We start from the raw sequence: 22807 nt of genomic DNA, 5'->3' as shown, positions 1-22807 counted from the left end.
GCATCTCAGAGCTTTGTAAAGACAGCCTCCGGCTGCCGGACCGCTTACTCCACTGCTGTCAGCTTTGCCATCCAGGATGGGGCATGGCAGCCAGAGGGTTTGGCCTCCAGGGCCTTCAAGACCCTGGAGGACAAGGCCATGAGCTATAAAGGAAAGCAGCCCTTAGCATAGCCCTCACGGATGTGCCGTGTTGTGTCTTATTTCAGCACTGGCAGCTGCCGCTGGGCCGGAGGTTCCGCTCTTTGAAGATGTGGTTTGTTTTTAGGATGTACGGAGTCAAGGGACTGCAGGCCTATATCCGCAAGGTGAGTTTGTTTTCATTATTTATCCGGGTGACATTAGGGAGGTCTTAGACTTTAGAAAGGAAGTAAGATGTCTTCATAAACCACTCTAAGGGAAAGTTTGGGCTGTTGAGAGTGGGGCATTTATAAGATGCTCAATGCACGATTCTGGGTCTTTTAGACACTTTCATGGGGACTGAAGGCTATCACTCCAGGAGACTGTCGAAGTGACAAACACTCTTAGCTGCCACTGGAGCCACCGCTGGCCCACAGGGAGGCCCAGTCCACAATGGCAGTAATGAGGATGCAGTAGGTTTTTCTCCAGAAGACTGCCAGAATGGGAGAGATTGGGCTGCGTGGGCTGCATGTCCTCCGACACAGCCCCGACCAGAAGCACATGCACGACCTTGGTCTCTCGGAGTGGGTTTCAGTAACCTCTATATAACAAGCCAGCAGGTGGCTGTGATGGACGCTAAACTGTGAGGACCATGGATCGACTCTAAGCCCCACGACCCTGCTTTGTTTTTTTAATTTTTTTTTTTTTTTTTTTTTGTGGTATGCGGGCGTCTCACTGCTGTGACCTCTCCCGTTGCGGAGCACAGGCTCCGGATGCGCAGGCTCAGCGGCCATGGCTCACGGGCCCAGCCGCTCCGCGGCACGTGGGATCTTTCCGGACCGGGGCACGAACCCGCATCCCCTGCATCGGCAGGCGGACTCCCAACCACTGCGCCACCAGGGAAGCCCTGTGTTTTTAAAATTTTATTGAAGTAAAGTTCGTTTACAATGTTGTGCTAGTTTCAGGTGCACAGCAAAGTGATTCAGTTATACATATATATCTTTTCTTTTTTCAGATTCTCTTCCATTATAGGTTATTACAAGATATTGAGTAGAGTTCCCTGTGCTAGACAGTAGGATCTTCTTGTTTATTTTATATAGAGTAGCGTGTATACCCTGCTTTTTTTTTTTTTTTAACAATCGAGGACACAGTCCAGAGGAGGCCTCCCTTAACTGGCTGCAGAAGGCCTGCCAATTTCCAGCCGGGCGCTCCCATCCGGCTGTCCTTCCTCACCTGTGGGCCCACCTTGAAGGACAGAGGTCCTCAGACATCACGGGGATGGGGCACCCTGCAGTGTCTCATTCTGGTGACAGTGCAGCTTCGGGTGTGCCCTCCCCTATGACAGGGCACATGGCCCCGGGCCCCTGCGGCGCCGTACACATGAGCATCCGTCTGTCTTACAAGGCTGCTCTGGAGGCCATAACGCTCCTGGAGGCTCTCCGTGGGGAAGCGAACGAGGAGGGACGTGTGCGTGAGTTCACGAGTTCTCGCCCAGCTGCTCTGGGGAAAGGAGGATGCAGCTGCTCTGGGGAAAGGAGGCAAAGCACAGGTGGTTTGATTCCAGCTGGAAGCTCAGGGGGAGCTGGGTGTGATCACATCGCTGCTTCCTGAAAAACCCTGCAAGCCTCCCTGAGAGGGACCGGCCCTGCCTTCCCAGGAGGGGACTGAGTGGCCGGAGCCGGATACACCCCGGCAGGTGGGCAGCTCCTCAGGACCCAGCTCGAGGACACCCCTGCCAGCACAGTCTCTGGAGCCCTCTAGTTCGTCCCGGGCCCGGGGACCACTCATTCAAACGGTGTGTCTGTCCCAACACTTGGAGCGGCACGATCTCTGCTCAGACGCTCCCGGGGCCCCTGCCAGTGACCCCGCGCTGGATACCGGCGTTTAGGACGTGCTCCCTGTGTGCCGAGACCCGGGCCAGCTGGCTCTCAGATCACATACTGCGTGAAGCAGCTTTTGGTTTCTGTAAACATCGAGACGTTTAGTAAGGGGGTGGGTTCAGGGAGAGCAGGCAGCCCTGGACGGATGAGGTTCTCACCTCCGGTGGCAGGTGCTGCGGCCTAACAGACAGCGGCAGACCTGGAGCTCTGGTATCGGAATCAGCTTCGGTCTGCTGGTCTGCAGAATGGGCGAGACTGTGGTGTCACTCCCTGTGTCGCGGGTCAGCTCGACAGCTGGCCGGTGAAGCGCTCAGCTGGCCAGCCAACGTCGGCCGCTGTTTCTCTTCTGGAAAGTTTAAATCCCCCTTGACAGCATTTATCCTAAAATTACAAAAGATTCTTTGGTGGGGTGAAAAGGCTCCCCTGAGCAGAAGATGACAAGGGGTGTTTCTCTGAAGACTTCCGCCCTTTTCTCCTGGCAGCCAGTTTCTCAAGCTGCACAGGGAAAGCTGGGAGTGGGTGACATCAGTGCTGCGGAAAATGGCCACAGCTTATCAACGAATCATGTTCCACGTGTGGTCTGATATGGTGTTTTAGGTGGCTAAGCTCTGAACCAAGCGGTGATGAGAAACTCAGACAGATGTCCCTTCCCTTTGCAGCACGTCCAGCTGTCCCACGAATTCGAGGCTTTGGTGCACCAGGATCCCCGCTTTGAAATCTGTGCGGAAGTCACTCTGGGGCTGGTCTGTTTCCGGCTAAAGGTACGTCTAAGTCGACTTAGTTGTCTGAATTTTCTTTGAGTAGGACAGAGAGGAAACTCTCATTCGTTATGTCCATGCTCCAAAACCCGCCCGAGCTCCCCAGAGACCGTGGATTCCCCCCGAATTTTCCAGCCTGCTGTTCCCACCTCCCTGCCGGGACACCTACTCTTCTCACTGGTGTTCAGACTTCTTGCCTGTGTAGACCCGGCCCGAGGATGCTTGCCATCTTCTCTATCCATCCATCCCTGCCACTGGAACCCTCCAAGGACTGACCCACCCACGGGCTCACTGGTCCTAGCATGGTCCCCAGACAAGCATGGGCATCACCTGGGAGCCTGTGAGAAGCCAGTCTCGGGCCCACCCGGGACCCGCTGACCCCTACATGGCCCTCAGGCTGCCGGTGCTTATACAGGGGCTGGAGGACTGCTGGTCCCTGGGGCTCTGTAATTCTGCTGCCTGAGGGCCTCAGCCACCTTTGCTGGGAATCATGACCACATTGCTCCGAAGACCCCAAGAGGAGCTGCACGCACAGGCCCCTTAGTAACCTGCCCTGTGTGAAGGATGCCGGGTTGGGGCCTAACGCCCTGTCTGCTCTCCGGCTAGCTTTCTGTTTGCAGAGTTGACGCCACCCACAGGCCTTCTTGTCCGAGTCCACAGAGGGCAGCAGGAGAAGGAACCACGGGCTCAGTCGCCTTGGCAAGGTGCTGCCCATCCAAACGTGGCCCTTCGCTCCCCCTTCCTTTCCCCTCAGCGATTCTTGGGGCTTTGAATGCTGGCAGGAACCAGCCATGGAAAAGCCTGGAAGCAGGAGAGAGAGAGCAGAGTCCTGACACAAGAGCTGGCAGGGAGACGTGAGGTCCCTGCAGCGTGTCACTCAGAGACGCCTGAGCACAGATGTGCAGAGGCTGGCGCAGAGTCCCCGGGGTGACCGGATGGGGCAGTTCCGTCCGCGCTGGCGTTGGGGGCAAGTGTGCTTTGACTTGCTAGCCATCAATCAGTTGTTTTTGCTTCTACTGCCAGTGTTCCTGTAGGATTTAAATTCTTTAATTTTTAGCCGTTTTATTGAGATACAATCCACATGACATACACTTTGTCCATACAAAGTATACATTTCAATGATTTTTAGACTATCCACGGGGTTGCACAGGCTTCACAACAAGCTAACTTCAGAACATCTTCATTTTCCCCCAAAGAGAGCCCACACCCACCAGCAGCCACCCCAGCCTCCATCCTTCGGTCCACGGACCCATTTCCTGTCCCTATGCATCTGTTGGCTCTGGACAGTCATATCCACGGGATCGTCAATATGCTGTCTTTTGTGAATGGCTTATTTCACTGAGCGAAATGTTGTCAAAGTCAAGACTTTTATTTTCTCCTGCTCATTTACAAGGGTACCGAAGCCACCTGTGTGTGCCCTTCCCACTCTTCTCCTGGGCAGCATGGTGTGCCCTCCCGCCCAGGGGCTTTTCAGAAAGCGAAATATGTCTTTTGTGAAACTTGTTACTTCCATTCCCCGAATCCAGTTTTCTTCTCAGGGAGGAAGTTATCCAGGCGTCCTGGCTCACTTTTCTGTCCCCCACATCTGCTATCTCATTATTCTATTCTTTGCCCCGTGGCTGCCCATTCTGGATGTCAAGTCCTCTCCATCATCCATGGCTCAACGTGTGCGTGGTCTTTATCTGACCTGAAGTGGATAAGCTGTTGCCATGGCATCAATTTCCTTCCCCCGCCTCCTCTCAGCCAGCCTCCCTGATCCCACTCTGCACCTGCTCAGTCCGTCTTTGCCGTTACTTCTGTTGTTACATCTCAGACGGATTTCTCTGCTGGGCTCTTTGCCTCTAGCTCGTAGAAAATATATCTTGTCCAATCCATTAGAAAATGGCAAGCAAATTTTTCCCAAGTGACTTGCTTTTACTTCCTACATACGTAATTTTCAGGTGTTTGCTCTCCTGTGAAGACTTCCTGGTGAAATTCCATCCTTTTGTACCACCTTCTCATCCTCATCCTCGAGCAGGTCCGGCTCTGTCTGGACCCGGTGCATGTCAGCAGTTTCTGAGTGGCCTTTGGCTCATGCACTGTCCATGGGGCATCAGCTGGAGTCCCATGCAGGCCATCATCCAGCGGCCTGGAGGCCCTGCACGGACACGAGGCCGGTGTCTGGCATCCGGACGACCAGGACGCTTCCCTTCCCACAATCCTCCCTGCCCTTGAGATGAAGCAAGAACAGGAATAGTGTAACCCACTGAGGGTCACATGACCCAGGACTCGGCCCCACTTCCAGGCCCTTCTGCAGCAACTATAAGGCGTGTGGGGGTGGAGTCACTGCCTGGGAACAGAATGGAGACCGAGAGGGCTGGGGCAGCTATGAGGAGCAACGGGGCTGACCGGGCAGGAGAGGGACGGCTCCCAGTTCTGTGTGACACACGCCTCCCATCTGGTCCAGTTAGTGTGAGGCGTGGGCCCCCCGTCTCCCTGCCCAAGGCTGCTGGGCTGCTCCTTTCCAGAGGGAGATCCACCAGTGGTCCCTTGGTCCATAGTTCATGGACAGTTTTCCCAGATCCTAGCAAGCAGTTGGCTATTACGCTTCATTTTCTATACAGGTAAGTCCCCTACATAGGAACAAGTTCTGTTCAGAGAGCACATTCGTAAGTCCAATTTGACCGTAAGTCCAACGAAGTTAGCCTAGGCACCCGACTAACACAGCTGGCTGTATACCACTGCTCTTAGGCTTGCTTGCAGACATCCTGGGCTTGAAATAAAGATACTGTACTACCGTACACTGGACAGTACTGTACAGTAAAGTACACAGACGCACAACCACTTGTAGAGGACGCACGCACTTGACGACGTACGCGAGACACGTGAGCTAACTTACGTGATTGGACATGCACGTTTGCATCTTTGAAAGTTCGTATGTAGGGGACTTACTGTATTGTTGAGAATTCCTCTGAAGCTTTCTCTTCACTGGTGCCGTTAAACAGTTCTGCTCTTTAAGCTCATGAATTTGTAGATAACATGTCTAGAAATCTTCATTTTTCTTTAAAAACCTGGATCACGGAAGGCTCATCTTTTGACAGCACACTAGAACATGAAGAAGTTGTCTTGTGGGAGGGCTGCCATCTTTCAGGGCCATGTCATGATTACTTAGTTGAATTTTCTACCATTGCAGAGGAAAGGCCAGTGGTGAGGTGACTCCCTCACTGATCTGGGGCTGTGTCACCCACCCGGGCCTCACTTGGTGGTGAGTGTTTGGGTCCCCACAGATCTGAGCACTACCCCTCTCTTTCAATCCCTGCAGGGCTCCAACAGACTGAACGAAGCTCTTCTGGAAAGAATAAACAGTGCCAGGAAAATCCACTTGGTTCCCTGTCACCTGAGAGACCAGTTCGTGCTGCGTTTTGCTATCTGCTCACGCACGGTGGAGTCAGCCCACGTGCAGCTGGCCTGGGAGCACATCCGAGGGCTGGCGACCGACCTGCTGGGAGCACAGAAGGAGGAAAAAGGCGGTAAGCCGTGCTGCGGGGGCCAGATTTCCTCCACCATATAAAGAGGGGGCTAAACCCAGGCCCTATCGGGACTTCCCCAGTGCTCCAGCGGTTAGGACTCCACACTTCCAATTCAGTGGGCACGGGTTCGATTCCTGGTTGGGGAACTAAGAACCCGCGTGCCACACAGCGCGGCCAAAAGCTAAATAAAATAAAATAAAATACTCTGCATTAAAAAAGAAAAAACAACAACCAGGCCCTGTCTGGTCCGGAGAAGTGGAAGGAACATAGCCTGTAGTGAAGCTTTAGTAACTCTGATAGATTTCTGCTTTGTATTCTTTTATTCGAGACCGTCAATCACATATGCCTATGATTTCCCCTCAGCTTTCTTCAGTTTGCATTGAGGCAACTTACGATCACAACAAGCTTATACATTAAACTGGCAAACGGTAGATAACTGAAAATGAATGAAAACATTCAAAAAGGAATTTGACGTGACTGCTGGCTAGGACCAAATTCATGATGGTTCAGAGAAAGGAAATGTCTAGAATACTGGGCATCAGTTACAGGAACCCTGAAGACAGCGGGCAGGCGACTTCTAAGGAAAATATCTGCACAAAGGCAGTGTTGGCAACAGGTTGGAATGATGTCTATTGAACCATAAGAGTCTTCAGAGCCTCGGCATTAAGCTATCTTAGGAATCATTCCACTAGAGTTTGTCCACCGTCTTGCTTTCTGTCTTTTTGCCTTTCGCCCCACTTGGAGGAGGCAGGTGGTGGGAACTTCTGCTTCTCTTTCTCTCTCTTCCTGCTCACTGCCCATCTGTCGTCACCCACGGGGGATGCAGAACTTCGGTGTGCAATGGGATTAGTCTACTGACTGCATACAACTTGATCTTCTGGGCTCTTAATTTTAACTGCGAATATCTGAGATACTACAGTGCTCAAAAAAATCAAAAGCTAAATACTGTTACGTTTATGTGAGAGGTCCATCCAGGCTTCTGACCTGTGAGGTCAGAGACCCACCTCCTCTGTCAGGACATGTCCTGAAACACCAGGTCCTCCTCCTGGCTCGGCAAAGCCCTTTCCTAAAGGTCGGATGCTCGTAAGCTGAGGGGCCACCCTTCCCAGAGCAATGCCACAGTTCAAGCTTGAGCATCTCTGAAAGGTGTTGGGGAGAGGCCCGTCGTTCCAGATTATTCCACTCCTCCGCAATAAGCATGAGTGTGTGTGGTGGGTGTGTGTGTGGGGGGGAGGGGAATAAGATATATTCAAAACAGAATTGCATCAGGCAAACGCTGCTGAGGAACATTTCTGCAGCCCTCTGTTTGTGTATCTCATCATATCTTATTCCCATATGCCCCAAACAACACAGAAAGAGACTGTAGCTCAGAAAAATGATCAGAAACAGAGGCACGTTTCCAACAGAAGTCACAATTACTGTGGAGTCATTATACTTGCTATGAATTGCAGAGCTAAAAATGAAAGGATTTAATTTTTTTAAAATGTAGGATACAATAGTAAATCGCCATGCATGTATGTTGTTTTGGTCAGATTAATTAGAGTGATGAACATCTTAACACCTTGGTTTTACTGGTGCTTATGTAAGGCTATGTCAAATCCACTGGTCACAGTTCTGAGAGAAAGAAGGAACTATTTCTATTTGACAAAAGGTAGGAAATTGGACCAAGATTCTAGTTGACATTAATAAAATTTATCATAGAGAAGCCAGATTGGCAATAAAAACTCATTTCTTCCAGTTCAAACTCTTTTCCATTGTACAGTTGGAGAAAGAGTATACTCCTTCTCTGTGTTCAAATGAGGAGTATACAAAGTTCTAATTTTTCCATTTTGTGTGTGTGTGTGTGTGTGTGTGCAATTACACTATTTTATTTAGTATTTTAAAATTAGGTGTTATTTGCTTCATTGTTAAAGGTACATGCTCGGAGAAAACGAAAAAGATGATAATGAGTATTTTGGCCAAGTTTACCCACAGTAGCCTGACTCAATCAACCAGTCAGTTGAATCCTTTAAAAATCACTTTTTAAATGTGATATATAACCTATTATATATATATTACTTTATTACAGCATGATCAAACTAATCTATTCAATCATTTAGCCAACAGGCATCCATTCTGCCAGGAACTGTGCAAAATCTGGGGGAAATAAAGATGAATAAGAGTCTGATGGAGATGGAGATGGTCGCAGTAACCACTGCTACAGCTTTGATGAATGCAGTGACAAACGCCTTCTCTCCACATCCTCTGGACACAGTCTAAGCTGTTCTCTCATTTAGCAGCCTGTCCTCTTCTAGCAGTACATTATACAGTGCCTAAAAGAGACATAAGCACATATTGAGAGCTCAGTAAACAATTAAAAGTATTTAACTTAATTTTCGTTTTATTTTGTGTTACGTACAGTGCTACGTCTTCCAAATGTTTATTGCATGTAATCAGTGTTGTACTGGTAAAAGCCTCTCCCGGGGGAAGAAAGCCTGATTTGTAGTGTTTGCTGATCTCAGTGGCAGAAATGATTTTTGCATTTTTTTGAATACAGCCATATATTCATGTTCTTTTTTTTCCCTGTAGAGATCAAAACCTGAAGTGATCTGAATACTGGAATGAGAGGAAAAGATGTATCATCCCAGCTCCATGGAACCAAGTCTGAATGTGGCCCATGCTTCCTTCTCCAAAGTTATCCAGAAAGAACCTCGTGATTACACCTGTTCAGCCTCTCATCAATGAAGAAATATTTGCTATAAGTTAACCCCAGTGGATATAGCTTTTATTCATTATTTGGCTGTGACTTTTGTTGATTAAAAAATCATCAGTTTCTGTGCCCCTGAAGTTGTCAGTGGTGGTAAAGGCTTATTGAAATATTTTCCGGCGCAATCTATAATTACGGGACTTGAGATTATATCCATGGTCTTTAAATTGTTCTGTCATGTGACTTAATGCTTAATAAACAACGTGAAGTGTAACGGTAATTGTGTCTGGTAAGCATCCTGTTCTACACTGTAGCAAATTGAGCGGCATTCTTGGATATTTTTAAACGGTATTCGTTTAGTCAGCAAATGTTTATGGAGTGCCTAGTATATGTCAGGCACTCCTCCTGATGCAATAACAATACACAAGTTTTATTTGGAGATGACTCCAACTTCTAAAGAAATGAATTCAGAACCGAGACACAGCCAGAGACCAAGCTCTGCTGGTGTGATGGGAAAGCCTTCTGGAGCCTTGGTTTCTTCATCTGATCAGTCCACCTGCCCTGTGGTATCATGACTAATAAACACCTGAAGATGCTCTTTACACATAAATACCAAGAAAATGCAGTTTTTATCCAAATAACCAATCTTTATGTGAAATCATTTTTGTTCTTAGAAACGTGTATTTTAATCCCAAGACTAGTTCTTGTCATTTGGAAACTACAGAATTATCAAAAACACTCTCAGAATGCGTCCTTGGATTATTAATATGGATATGTGAATTTCAAAGACCTCTGTTATCTCTGTGATGTAATGATCTGTTTTTCGGAAATCTGGAAATATGTCAGATGCCATGTGGTCCCCATCTCATTTGGTCAGGTGGTTTGTTCTCTACCCATCAGTGGAGCAGACCTGACCTCCAGCATGGTGCAGGGATGTGGGACGGGCCACTGGGACCCACTGGGGCCACCGCATTAGGAGCTGTGGGAGGCCGAGTGATCAGGCCACTGTGTCGGGGCTGAGGTGCCTACATTTTACAGTGAGGTTGTCTGCACCTGAGTCTGCTCTTGAGTTGAGATCGCCACAGGGCCCCCAGATGGGGCCACAGAGTCACCCATGCAGCCCTCGGCCTTTTGGGAGCAGCTCCACCCAGCCCATCCACACATGCACTTTGTGAGGACTGAGATTTAGTTTGAGGCAGGAGACCAGGCGGCAGACGACAGTAGGTTTGCTGCTGGGAGATGTGCACAGACAGGGGGCAGGAAGTTAGTTGAATGATGAAGAGCCCCCCTCTGAACGGGCTGGATTACTTTGTCGGGGATTCTCAGACATCCGCTCAGGTGTAGACCCAGCAGGGAGAGAAGCTTGCCCGACTTCTGGCTCATTTCTAGGTAACTCATGACAATTCACCCCACCTCCAGACCTCTCTAGGCATCTCCATAACATAGCGATCAGACCCCAAACCACTCAGCCTAGAAACAGGAGGACATACTTCCCCCCAGTTTATTTAACACACATCCTCCTGCCATGTGCTCTATGCCAGGCACCGTTGTAAATATTTGTAATATTAACTTATTTAATACTTATTTTAAGGCCCTCAACTATTATTCCCATTTTATAGATGAGGAAACTGAGACATCAAGAGGCCTAGTGACTTGTCCGCATGAGGACTGGAATGCGGCACCCTTCCCCATCCCCCTCTGCTGTCAAGTGTGCTGTCTGCTCCCTGGGATGAGCCTTTTCTCAGGATAACTGGCAGTGAGGACATTCACTTCCTTCTGGGAGAAGCCCGCCTTCGCCTCCCAGGGTAGAGTCCTGGACCCTGACCCTAACCAGACAATCCCCAAATAGCCCAATGGGGGGAAGTTTTTGAGGGTCTGAATTACACAGCCTAATCCATCTGTACAGCATCTTCATCTAAACCTATATTCAATCTAGTGTCACGATGTAGCACACAGACCACCACTGGTACTGGAACCAGATAGCATCTCCCAATAACGGGCACCTCCAGTTAGTGCTGGGAAAATCCCAGATCAATCTGGACACAACTAACCTCTTGATACCAACAAAACAGTTTTTACTTATGACACTTCTGACACCAAATGAAAGGGTTTTCCCTCCTGGCACCAAAGACATGGAGTCTTTTCTAACATCACTTCTCCATCTGTCTGACAGCACCTGCCTGGAGTGAGTGTCGTACTGCACACGTTAAAGGCTTGGTCCCACAAGACACTCTCACCTCACCACAAGCCCGGGACCCCCTGTACTCCTGACTGACTCGCTATAGACTGGGGGTTCCCATCATGCCCTCATCAGGGTCTACAATTGGCCAGAACAGATCACAGAACTCAGGAAGTCACTTTGCTTACGTTTACCAGTTTATTATGAAGGATACAACTCAGGAACAGCCAGAAAGAAGAGAGGCATAGGGCAGGGCATTGGGAGGGGATGGGGAGCTCCCATGCCCTCCCAGAGGGCACACTCTCCAAGCAGCCTGATGTGCTCACCAACCTGTGCTCCAAACCCTGTCAATTAGGGATGTTTATGGGGGTTCCAGTAAATCACTGGTTGATTAAATCATTGGCCGTTGTGATTCACTCAGTCTCTGGCCCCTCTCCCCTGCTCCAAGGTTGGGGCTGGGATGGGGCTAAATGTTCCAACCCTCTCACCATGGTGACCGCCTCCATCCTTACCCTCTCTAGGGACCTGCCAAGAGTAGCCTCCTTAGAACAAAAGAGGTTCCTGTTACCCACAGATCCCAAGGGATTTAGGAGCTCTGTGTCAGGAACCGGGACACAGACCAAATACATAGTTCTTATAGTATCAGACCTAAGGGATCTCCTGGAATCATATGCGTCCTCCCTGACGTGCAGCAAACAGCCAAACTTCCTGAAACCAGAGACTGGCAGGCGGCTGACTCCACGCCAGTCACAAGAGGAATCTGTAGAAAAGCCCAGATAAAACGGAGAAGCAGGAATACTACTCAGCCATAAAAAAGAATGAAATAATGCCATTTGCTGCAACATGGATGGACCTAGAGATCACCATACCGAGTGAAGTAAGTCAGACAGAGAAAGACAAATATCATATGATATCATCTATATGTGGAATCTAGAAAGATGATACAAATGGACTTATTTACAAAACAGAAACAGACTCACAGACTTCCAAAACAAACTTGTGGTTAACAAAGGGTAAAAGTGGGGGTGGGGGGAGGATAAATTACGAGTTTGGGATTAACACACACCCACTGCTATAGATAAAGTAGATAACCAACAAGCACCAATGGTATAGCACAGGGAACTCTATTCAATACTCTGTAATAACCTATATGGGAAAAGAATCTGAAAAAGAATATAACTTAACATAACTGAATCACTGTGTTGTACACCTGAAAGTAACACAACATTGTACATCATTGTACATCATTGTACATCAACATATACCCCAATATAAAATAAGAATTCAATTAAAAAATAATAAATTTTAAAAAGGAGAGGCAGTTTGTCACTGGGTGGCCCCCTGATCATCACAGGGGAAACAGAGGAAGACCCCAGAGGAAGCGGGTATCAACCATCCATCGACTTCACACCTGTGCCCCTTAACCTGGGAGTCCAACAGACTCAGCAAATTAGCAACAAATATTGCTGATCTTTTCTTCAGAAAGCCTGTTTTTGAGGAAAGGAATGGAAATTGCCAGATGACTTTTTGAGCTAAGGATTGTTTTATTGCTTCTCTGAATCATGTAAATCCCTAAATATCAAATCTTTTTTTGCTTTTTTTTTTTTTACTGAATTTGATATTGAAATCTATTTCTTCAGTATCATCACCTATACTTGTAATAAGTAATAGAAAAAATTAATAAGAAAGCAGTAAGAGTAATTTGCTTGCACAAACTGGATAAATTTGGAACTACCACTTCAGAGAAAGTTGAGTGTGATACACGCAGAGATGCAAATTGGATGGATCCCAAAACGTCCAGAAGGTTGAAGTCAAGTCCAGACCCCGCCACAGGTAAGTGATGGCCATATCCCCGGGTGTCACAGAGGAACCAAGTCACATGAGGAGGGTTAAAACGCAGGATGTCTACTGGGAAAGACACAGAGAGGCCTTACTTGGTAGCTGTCTTCAAATTTTACACTTACTCTGACTTGAAGGGACTTTGTGCCTCCAAAGAGCAAGTGGTACAGAGGGAGACAGATTTTTCCAATGTGAAAATCAGCCAGTCGTCAAACAGAATGTGTTTTCTTACAGGGCAGTAAATTCTCCACCACTGTGGGTGTTCATTGGTGACAGGAAAGTCAACGGTTGAGAAATGGTGCAGGAAACATCTCCAAGGGACTGAAATCTACAGTACATGACCATTAAGCTCTCTTCTGTATCTGAGATTCCAACAGTCTATGAAAATAAGAGAATCTGGCTAAATTACAAAGCAGAAACACCACCATCAGCATGGGTTATTTTTCAGTGACAAGCTGTAATCTGGGCAACCTGTGTTGAGCAAAGGGCTCGCCCTGCGATAACAACGCCTGACACTTGGGTGGTGTTTCCGGGGGCCAGGCTCTGGTCTGAATGCCCTTCAGATGTCAAGTCCATTTATCCTCCCAGCGGCCCTTGGAATTAGATCATGAGTAGTGGAGCCAGGATTTGAACTCTGGAAAGCTGACTCCACCACCCCTCTGCCATAGCAATACATTGTGTTCGTTTCCTAGGGCTGCTAAAAGGAACAGAAATTTACTCTCTCAGAGTTCTGGAAGCCAGGATCCGGAAGTGAAGGTGTCAGCCGGGCCATGCTCCCTCCAAAGCCTCCAGGGAGGATCCCTCTTTTCCTATTCCAGCCTCTGGCACCCCAGATGTTGCCTGACTTGTGGCTGCATAATTTCCACCTCTGCCTCTGTTTTCACTTGGTTGTCTTCTCTCTGTGTCTCTACTCTTCTTCTTTATAAAAACATCAGTCACACTGGATTAGAGTTCATCTCAATCCCGTATAACCTCGTGTTAACTCGATTACATCTGTACAGACCCTGTTTCCAAGCAAGGTGACATTTACAGGTACTGGAGGGTAGGACGTGGACATGTCTTTTGGGGGGATACGATTCAACTCACAACATATGGTATCAAACCGGAAGCACCAGAAGTACGGACTCAGGTTGGCAGTGACACTCTGGAGGAAAACAACCGAAGCAGATGGTTCCTTCCCGGCTCTGCCCTCCCCATTTCAGGGGAGGCCCATCTCCCCACTCACCAGCTCTGTTTATGATGGTGATGCCAGGGAGCCCATCAGAGCCCTCGCGGGTCATTCAGTGCAGTCAGGGAAAACCTTTTGCTGGCGTTGCATATCTCAGTCACTCCAGGTCCACACACCCCTTACTCCTCTGATGGAGGCAGGAACCCATCCCCTCGGTCCTCCATCCTCATTCTGCCTTCTTCCTTAACGCTGGACATCAGTCAGAGTCTAGCCACACTCAGGAGTCCCACCAAGAAGGAATTTACTCTTGTCCTGTCTGCTTCCACATCCCCTCTACCCCATCCACCTCCTTGGACCTACAAACACACCTCTTTTAAAATTAAAGTGACTCTCCTTGTACACGGGGATGCACATTATTTAGGGCCATAGTCTCCCTCCGCTCAAAAACAAATGAGATCACTGAAGTGTGCATTGGCGTTTGTTGGAGACCATGTTTATAATATTCATGAATATGGAAATGAGCAGCCAGCTCCCAGAATCCCTTGCACCAAGAACTGGCGCTCTGTTTGCTGTAAGTGTAAACTTCTTTCCTTGCAGGTTCAAAAATTTCTCCCCAGGAGAAAACAAAACAAAACAACCTATGGTCTCAGAAGGGAAGTTTAAGACCTGCATAGCTCAAGTGCTAAACTCCTACAAATTATGCTAAACTGTTATAACATTATTCTAAAATATCCCGTTTGTAAAAGAAGAAAAAGTCTTGCTATGGCTTAAGGGTTTGGATCCCCCAAATAGCATTAATAGTAGCAATAAATATAGCATCACAGCTTCTGTTGAACGTCTGCAATGTGCCAGCTCCTGCTTTGATAATTTAATCATTAGATCTCATATTAATCATAACTCTTACGATAGCATCCTGAGTTAGAGATGCTTATTCCTGTTTTATAGATGAGGAGGAGGTTGACGTTCAGAGAGGGTACGGAATTGAGTTCGATTTTGTCAGCTACGCAGGAAGAAAAAACTGCCGGATTGGGAAATGCTTTTCTATCAAATACACAAAAGTAAAGTGGCAACGCTAGTGTCACTTGTTGGAAAAATTTTAATACCGGCAACAATAAATGTACTTCAGTATGTGAACAGTACTCTTAGGAGGATAAGACGGTGGTCTACATGAATTCTCCAAAATGCTATCACTAAAATTTTGGTGATAAAAAAACCAAAAATTTCTAATTACCCAAAGATTATTTATATGGTGATTTCTAAACATACAAGTAAAAAACAATAGCTAGCGGGCTTCCCGGGTGGCGCAGTGGTTGAGAGTCCGTCTGCCGATGCAGGGGACACGGGTTCGTGCCCCAGTCCGGGAAGATCCCATATGCTGCGGAGCGGCTGGGCCCATGAGCCATGGCTGCTGAGCCTGCGCGTCCGGAGCCTGTGCTCCGCAACGGGAGAGGCCACAACAGTGAGAGGCCCGCGTACTACAAAAAATAAATAAATAAAAATAGCTAGCAAGCATACAACTGAAGTGGTCTTGAGATAATAATGGTTTTCGTTTTCATTTTCTTTTATTTTTATTCTGGGTAATTATAATAATTAGCAAATTAGTTAATAAATTATGAAGAATTAGAATAAAAAAGTCTTTTATTACTATCTAAGCCAAGAGATGAATTGTAAGCTGTCATTTTCCCTTGTCTATTTTTAAAAAGGTATTGTCCAATCATTCCCTTTTGTTTAGTTTGTGCCCATTTTAAAAAATCTTAAAAGAAAGGTCTTAAATGTTTTGCCTCACACTTCTTAGGTCTTGCATTTCAATGTCATGTGCTGTTAATTGCTCCTGGACAGTCATTTTCTCCATGCCCAGTGCCACTCGCTTTCCGGGGAAGGGGTACCCACAGGACCCGGGAGCCAAGGAGAGGAGAAGGCACCGCGGCTTTCCGAGGAATGGCTCCTCCTTTTCCCAGGGGAAAGGTTCTTCCCCAGTCCGGCCTCTCCTTCTCGCTTTAAACAGGGTTGTGTGAGCTGGTTCCCTGGGTTGTTGGGGGCGCCCTTGGGACACGGAGGCGACCAGCCGGGGAGGAAGACGGCAGGGTGACAAGGTGGGAAGACGGTCCTTCGGGACCCCCTCAGGTCACGCCATCAGACCTCCACATTTCCCAGGTGACGCGGTGACACGAACGACCCGTAGGCCGCTGTGAGGGCTATTCCGTTCCTCGTCCTGCGCCAGGACACAGTCCGCTGGAAGAAGGGCGCGCTTCCCGGTCTTCCAGGACCGTGTCCCCAGGGCAGCAGGGAGGAAAGGGACGCTCCGGCACCGAGATGCAGATTCCAATTCCCCGATATGGTTTAAAAATGTGTGTGGGGGAGGAGCCCCTCCCGAGGGGCAAGCGCGCACCTACGTACAAGCCTGTAGGTGCGCTCGGCCGCGGAGCCTCGGGGGCGTGCCTGGGGCGTGCCTGGGGGCGTGTCGGGGGGGGACGAGCCTGGGGGGGGGGGGGGGCTCAGACCCCTCCCGGGGGAGCAGCGCTGCCCCGCCCCTGCGCCCCGCCCACCGTGCGCTCGCGCCCCGCCCACCGTGCGCTCACGCCCCGCCGCGCTCCTCCGCCCCGCCGCACGCTCACGCTCGTACAGACGTATGAATGCACGCACGCACGCACAGCGGGGGCCGAGCCGGCAGCAGCGCGCAGGCGCACGCGCTCCGCGCGCTTTTCGGAAGCCGCAGGTCGGCGGGCAATGTGGGGAGGCTGTGGGGCTGTGGGGGCCGGCGGGCGGGTGTTTGCAGGGGTGCGGCGACGGGGGCTGAGGCCCGGGAGGGGCGCGGGGCCGGAGGGCTGAGGGGCTTCGCTGGCGGGCGAACGGGCAGACCGGCCCGGGAATGTGTTCTCGCGGCGGGCGCGCTCCCGGCGGCGTCGGGTTCGGAGGCGGCCTGTGGGGAGGGGCGTCCCGGCGGGCGGGCGCCGCGCTCGCGGAGGCTCCGCGGGGGGCGTTCGGGCGAGCCCTGGGCTGGGAGCCAGGCCGGAGGGGAGGGACTGCACCCGGGATCCCGGGCGGTGGGCCGTCCCGCCTCGTGAGCGCCGCAGGGTCCACAGCCCCGTCAGCGCGGTGACTGCTGTCCCCGGGGCTGCCCCGCTCCGGGTGCGGGGAGACAGTCAGTATGGCGGGGAGCATGTACGGTCTGGACGAACGCCACGTCCTACAACAGGCAGGGAAAACCCCAGAAGATGGGATTGGAGCTCGTGCATCGCTGCCGCCGAGTAACTTTAGTGATACAGACGTAGGAAGTGGTACTCGGGACCCGGCTGTGCCGTTGACGGGCGTGGCCAAGCCGTCCTTGGTTACCTGTGTCCATAGTTTTTGGGTGAATGCGCTGAAAGGACGAAGTAAGACTTGGGAGGGGAATGTTGAGCAAACAGGAGAGGGTGGAAAGGAAAGAGCAGGGTATTTAGGGAACAGTGACTAGAACTCTGTCTGAGCCTTTGTAGGAATCCCAGTTTTGCGGATGATAAAATGGGATGAAGCCGTGGAGAGGAACAGGATGTTCATAGTAACAGGAAAGTTGGTGATAAATGGTTTCCAAGTTACCTCATTTGCAATTTCTCATTTCAGCTGTTGCATAAAAGATTAAAATAGGGTAAAATGGAATAGTGGAAAGAGGGATGAATTGTTTGTCAGGAGATGTCAGTTCTAGTTTTGACTTTATGGTTTAAGCAAATTAGGATCTCACTAGGCCTTAAGTTTATTTTTTTCAAAAATAATTACAAAGATTTATGAACACCTACCTACAATGTGACAGATTCTTTGTAGGGTTTATGGGAGAAACAAAGCTGTATTAAGCATGGGTCTTGCACCAAAAGAGCTGCTGATTATTAAGCTATATTTATAGGTAATTTGGAAGGTAAATTTTAACATAGTTCTTGGTTTTTACTTGACTTCAGTACCCTTAGGAAGCTTCATAGTTTTCTTACAAATTTTTCTTCTGGATTGGCAGGTAAATTCTACACATCTGTCAACATGAATACATCCATCTGCAGTCCTGTTAAAATCATGTTAACTTAATGTAAGGAGGCTTATAAAAGTAACATGAGGAAAAAAATCTAAAACCATTTCAATCACACACTTGATCTCATTTCATTTATCACGACAGCTTCACTTTTTAATGCTTCCTGTGAAATTGGGAAATTGTGAGAGATTCTGAGGCATCCTGTTTTAAGTGCTCATTTACAAATTCTTGAAAACATTTAGTATATGACTAAATACTGTCGTTCGTATTTGTGATACATCCTGCAGTGACCTTTGGTGGCAGCATGAAGGGGCATTTATGTGGTGAAGTGCACACTACATGCAGTGAAACTGCTCGTGTGCGAATTTTGGCACCATTGCTCACTGGCTGTGTGACCTCAACCAAGCTTTTGAACGCTGTCTGCCTCAGTTTCTACATTTGTGCAGTAGAGATTATACTAGTAATTTTTAGGTATTTTCGTGTTCATTGTTTGACTTGATTCTCATAATGACTTCTCTCATTTTACAGATAAAACTGAAGGCCCAGCGACGTGAAGAGGCTTCCGTGAGATCATTCGTCTGATTTTCCTAGGGACGGAGCTTGGCTTGGTTTGTTTTGCTTTGCTTTGTCTCTAGATCCCTTGTTCTTCCATGTTGCCTTTCGTTTGCTGATTAATTTTAAATCCTCTCCATTTAAACCTTTCCCTAATCACAGGGAAAATTATTATATAACTAAAACAGTTTAACGCATAATAGAGCATTATTATTATTATTTTGGCTGGATTGGGTCTTCGTTGCTGTGCACAGGCTTTCTCTAGTTGCGGCGAGCAGGGGCTACTCTTTGTTGCGGGGCGCGGGCTTCTCACTGTGGTGGCTTCTCTTATTACAGAGCATGGGCTCTAGGTGCACGGGCTTCAGTAGTTGCAGCACGCGGGCTCAGTAGTTGTGGCTTGCAGCTCTAGAGCACAGGCTTAGTAGTTGTGGCACATGGGCTTAGTTGCTCCATGGCATGTGGGATCTTCCGGGACCAGGGATTGAACCCGTTTCCCCTGCATTGGCAGGCAGATTCTTAACCACTGCACCACCAGGGAAGTCCCTAGAGCATTATTAAGTCAAGTCTTTAATCTTTTATATCTTGCATGCCTGAAAGCTATGGTTAACTAGATGTTCCCCTATAAACGGTCTTTCCTTATAAATGAAAAGTCCAGTGTACCTTCCTTCAGATAGGCAGAGATTTTAAAAGTATGTTTAAAGTATTATGTCTTTGTTTCCTTCTGGATACTGAATCTTTTTCATCTTTGTCGTCTGTTATAGAACCTCTAAAATGCAGATCTCTGGCTCCAGGTCTGTACACTTGAGTGAATGGCAGAAGAATTACTTTGCAATTACGTCTGGCACGTGTCCATCAGGAGAGAAGGCAGACGCGTACCGAGCACAGATTCTCCGCATTCAGTATGCATGGGCAAACTCTGAGATCTCCCAGGTCTGTGCTGCCAGACTGTTCAGAATATATGCAGAGAAATATTCTGCAGTTATTGATTCTGACAGTGTTGAAACTGGCTTGAATAACTATGCAGAAAACATTTTAACTCTAGCAAGATCTCGGCAAACTGACAGTGACAAGTGGAAGTCTGGATTGTCAATAAATAACGTGTTCCAAATGAGTAATGTGCAGGAAATGATGCACGCTGGCAGCAAATCCAGAGACTCTCTGTTGGCACCTGCAGATGAGTCAGTAGTCATCCACAGAGCGGCCGCTGTCTTTGATCTTCCTAAATTTAGTGTTTGTGGTGGTTCTGGGGAGAGTGACCCATTAACTAACTCAGCCCATGGTGCCGATAGGACCAAAGACTTCCCAGAGGGCAGTCCTTTGAAGTGCCTTCAGAATGCCCAGCCACCTCTGGTCACTGACACCACTAAGACGTGTCCTACGGTCTCAGGACCTTTCGGTGAGTCAGCCACCGCAAAATTCCATGCCACACCATTGTTTGGAAATGTCAAAAAGGAAAATTACAACTTCCCGAAAGCCAACACAGGACTAAGTGTGTTCTCATCTAATCAGTCTTGTTTTCCTTCTGGCTTTGAAAATCCACGGGAAATGAAAGCTTTTTATGGTTCTGGCACCATTGATGCACTTTCCACTCCAGTAATGAATAAGGCTTTTAGTAAAACGGAAGATAATGGCCAAAGAGAGGAGAGCGGCCTGCCTACTTTTAAAACTGCAAAAGAACAGCTATGGGTAGATCAGCAGAAAAAGTACCACCAGCCCCAGCGTGCATCAGGGTCTTCACATGGTAGTGTCAAAAAGTCTCTGGGAGCTAGTAGATCCCGAGGGATATTTGGAAAGTTTGTTCCCCCTGTACCTAAGCAAGATGGGGGAGGTCAGGGCGGGGGGACACAGTATAAGCCTCATGGCGCAGGAGCTGCAGACCCAGCACATCCCGTGGATGAGCGTCTGAAGAACTTGGAGCCCAAAATGATTGAACTTATTATGAATGAGATTATGGACCAGGGACCGCCAGTAAATTGGGAAGATATTGCAGGAGTGGAATTTGCCAAAACCACAATAAAGGAGATAGTTGTGTGGCCCATGATGCGGCCAGACATCTTCACTGGCTTACGAGGACCCCCTAAAGGAATTCTGCTCTTTGGTCCTCCTGGGACTGGTAAAACTCTGATTGGCAAGTGCATCGCTAGTCAGTCTGGGGCAACATTCTTTAGTATCTCTGCTTCCTCCTTGACTTCTAAGTGGGTGGGCGAGGGAGAGAAAATGGTCCGTGCATTGTTTGCTGTTGCACGATGCCAGCAACCAGCTGTGATATTTATTGATGAAATCGATTCCCTATTATCTCAGCGCGGAGATGGCGAGCATGAATCTTCTAGAAGGATAAAAACTGAATTTCTAGTTCAGCTGGATGGAGCAGCCACATCTTCTGAAGATCGTATTCTAGTGGTAGGAGCAACCAATCGGCCACAGGAGATTGACGAGGCTGCCCGGAGAAGGTTGGTGAAAAGGCTGTATATTCCCCTCCCAGAGGCTTCAGCCAGGAAACAGATAGTCATTAATCTGATGTCAGAGGAGCACTGCTGCCTCAGCGAGGAGGAGGTCGACCTGGTGGTGCGGCACTCTGGTGGGTTCTCGGGGGCTGACATGACGCAGCTCTGCAGGGAGGCGTCTCTGGGTCCTATTCGCAGTTTACAGGCTGCCGACATTGCCACGGTAACGCCGGATCAAGTTCGACCAATAGCTTACAGTGACTTTGAAGATGCCTTCAGAACTGTGCGACCTAGTGTGTCTCCAGAAGATTTGGAGCTTTATGAAAACTGGAACAGGACTTTCGGTTGTGGAAAGTAAACGGGGCGCTTGAAATTAAAAGGCGGCATTTTTGTAGCCCAGGCTTCCGTTTTTTTAGCATAGGAAATCGATGAAGTGTACATCAAAGGTATATTCTGAATTCTGTACCTCAAATAAAATGGAATAACAGTAGCTCAACCTTTACAATTGATTGACTTAGACTATGTTAATATAAGCTCAGTTTTCCTTCCAGTCACCACCTGATACGTAAGCCTATTCACGTGAAATGGGAATGTACTTTTTTTGTTTTGTTCCTAAGAGGTCTTTTCAAGATGTATAGGATGAACAGTGAACTCAAATTGAAACCGAAAATCTGATTTGTATATGAGGATGTATCTGACTTACATGTATCTTTTATTGAAGAAAGTTTCTTCTGAGGATCACATAATTCTTAGTATTGGCTAGTACAGTGGTTTGCATTTGAAACCGAGTGTTGCTTAGTGTTGTTTAATAGATTTAAAATCTCAACCAAAGCTAAAGTGAAAGTGCCCGTTTTTACTTTGTCCTGGCTTGTAACTGCTTATGGTTTTCTTTCCTTCCCAAGACTAATTAATCAGAACATGTTCAGAAATAGCAAAGTGTAATCTACCATCAGAGACAGGTCCACAGAACTGAAAGGGGAAGAATGTTGTGTTTCTCCAGGGGGTGGGTGATGTTTGAAAGTAGTATTTTATTTGGCACTACTTTACAACCTGTAGGGTTGGTCTCTTTCAAAAATAAATGTTTTCAGGTTTTAAAAACGGACTGTTTTGTTTTCCAAATAGTGCATGTTCTATGTAGAAACATTGGAAAATAGAGGTGAACAAAAGGAAGAAAATAAAAGTCAGTTACCCTACCACTTTGAGGAACACAGTGTTAACATTTCAGCATCACTTCTTCCAGATGTTTTATACAGGAGTGGGGTTATGCTACGCCTTTTCTTTTGCAGCTGTTTTCTTTAAAGTCCCTCATCATCATCTTCCACATTGACGTACTTCTGCATCTTCCCGTACGTGAGTGCCTGGGATTCCGTGATACGAGGGGGCCTATAATTTAGTCAGCATTCAGGGCAGTTCCTTAGGTTCACCTTTTGTATATAGTAAATAAAATATGTTAAATGCCTTAGTTATCTTTTTAAAAAACATACATTTCTTGAGTAAAATTCTTGGATTAACAATTTTTAATGCTTTTGACATGTGTTCTAAATTGTCTTCTGGAACAGTGGTACTTGTGTAGAATTCCTATCTGCACTGAGTCAAAGTGCCTGTTTACCTGAACCTGGTGGTCATGGACACTGTCCAGCTGCCAATTGGACAGTACACAGGTTTTGCATCCATCCATCCA

General features: G+C 47.9%; 2 protein-coding genes across 3 annotated transcripts in view; both read left to right on the top strand.

Moving 5' to 3' along the window:
- The window catches only part of DDC (dopa decarboxylase), a 76084-nt gene extending 66863 nt beyond the window's left edge, over positions 1–9221 (top strand). Inside the window, exons 12-15 of the mRNA XM_060020097.1 lie at positions 207–305; positions 2657–2758; positions 6057–6264; positions 8833–9221. Coding sequence (XP_059876080.1) covers positions 207–305; positions 2657–2758; positions 6057–6264; positions 8833–8846 — 423 coding nt within the window. The 3' untranslated portion in view covers positions 8847–9221. The remainder of the gene's footprint in view (positions 1–206; positions 306–2656; positions 2759–6056; positions 6265–8832) is intronic.
- Positions 9222–16796: 7575 nt separating this feature from the next.
- On the top strand, positions 16797–22574 carry FIGNL1 (fidgetin like 1). Of its 2 annotated transcripts, XM_060019771.1 has the most exons (4): positions 16824–16852; positions 18119–18187; positions 18659–18738; positions 19444–22574. In XM_060019771.1, exon 4 carries the CDS (start codon positions 19454–19456, stop codon positions 21482–21484), a length of 2031 nt encoding a protein of 676 aa, XP_059875754.1. In that variant the 5' UTR covers positions 16824–16852; positions 18119–18187; positions 18659–18738; positions 19444–19453; the 3' UTR covers positions 21485–22574. The 2 variants fall into 2 exon arrangements, with proteins under 2 accessions (XP_059875755.1, XP_059875754.1); XM_060019772.1 differs by lacking the exon at positions 18119–18187 and having other exon boundaries at positions 16797–16852.
- Positions 22575–22807: the final 233 nt, after the last annotated feature.

This window comes from Delphinus delphis, chromosome 9, assembly GCF_949987515.2.
Source record: "Delphinus delphis chromosome 9, mDelDel1.2, whole genome shotgun sequence".
Lineage (NCBI taxonomy): Eukaryota > Metazoa > Chordata > Mammalia > Artiodactyla > Delphinidae > Delphinus > Delphinus delphis.
This window is presented reverse-complemented; position numbering and strand designations above follow the sequence as displayed.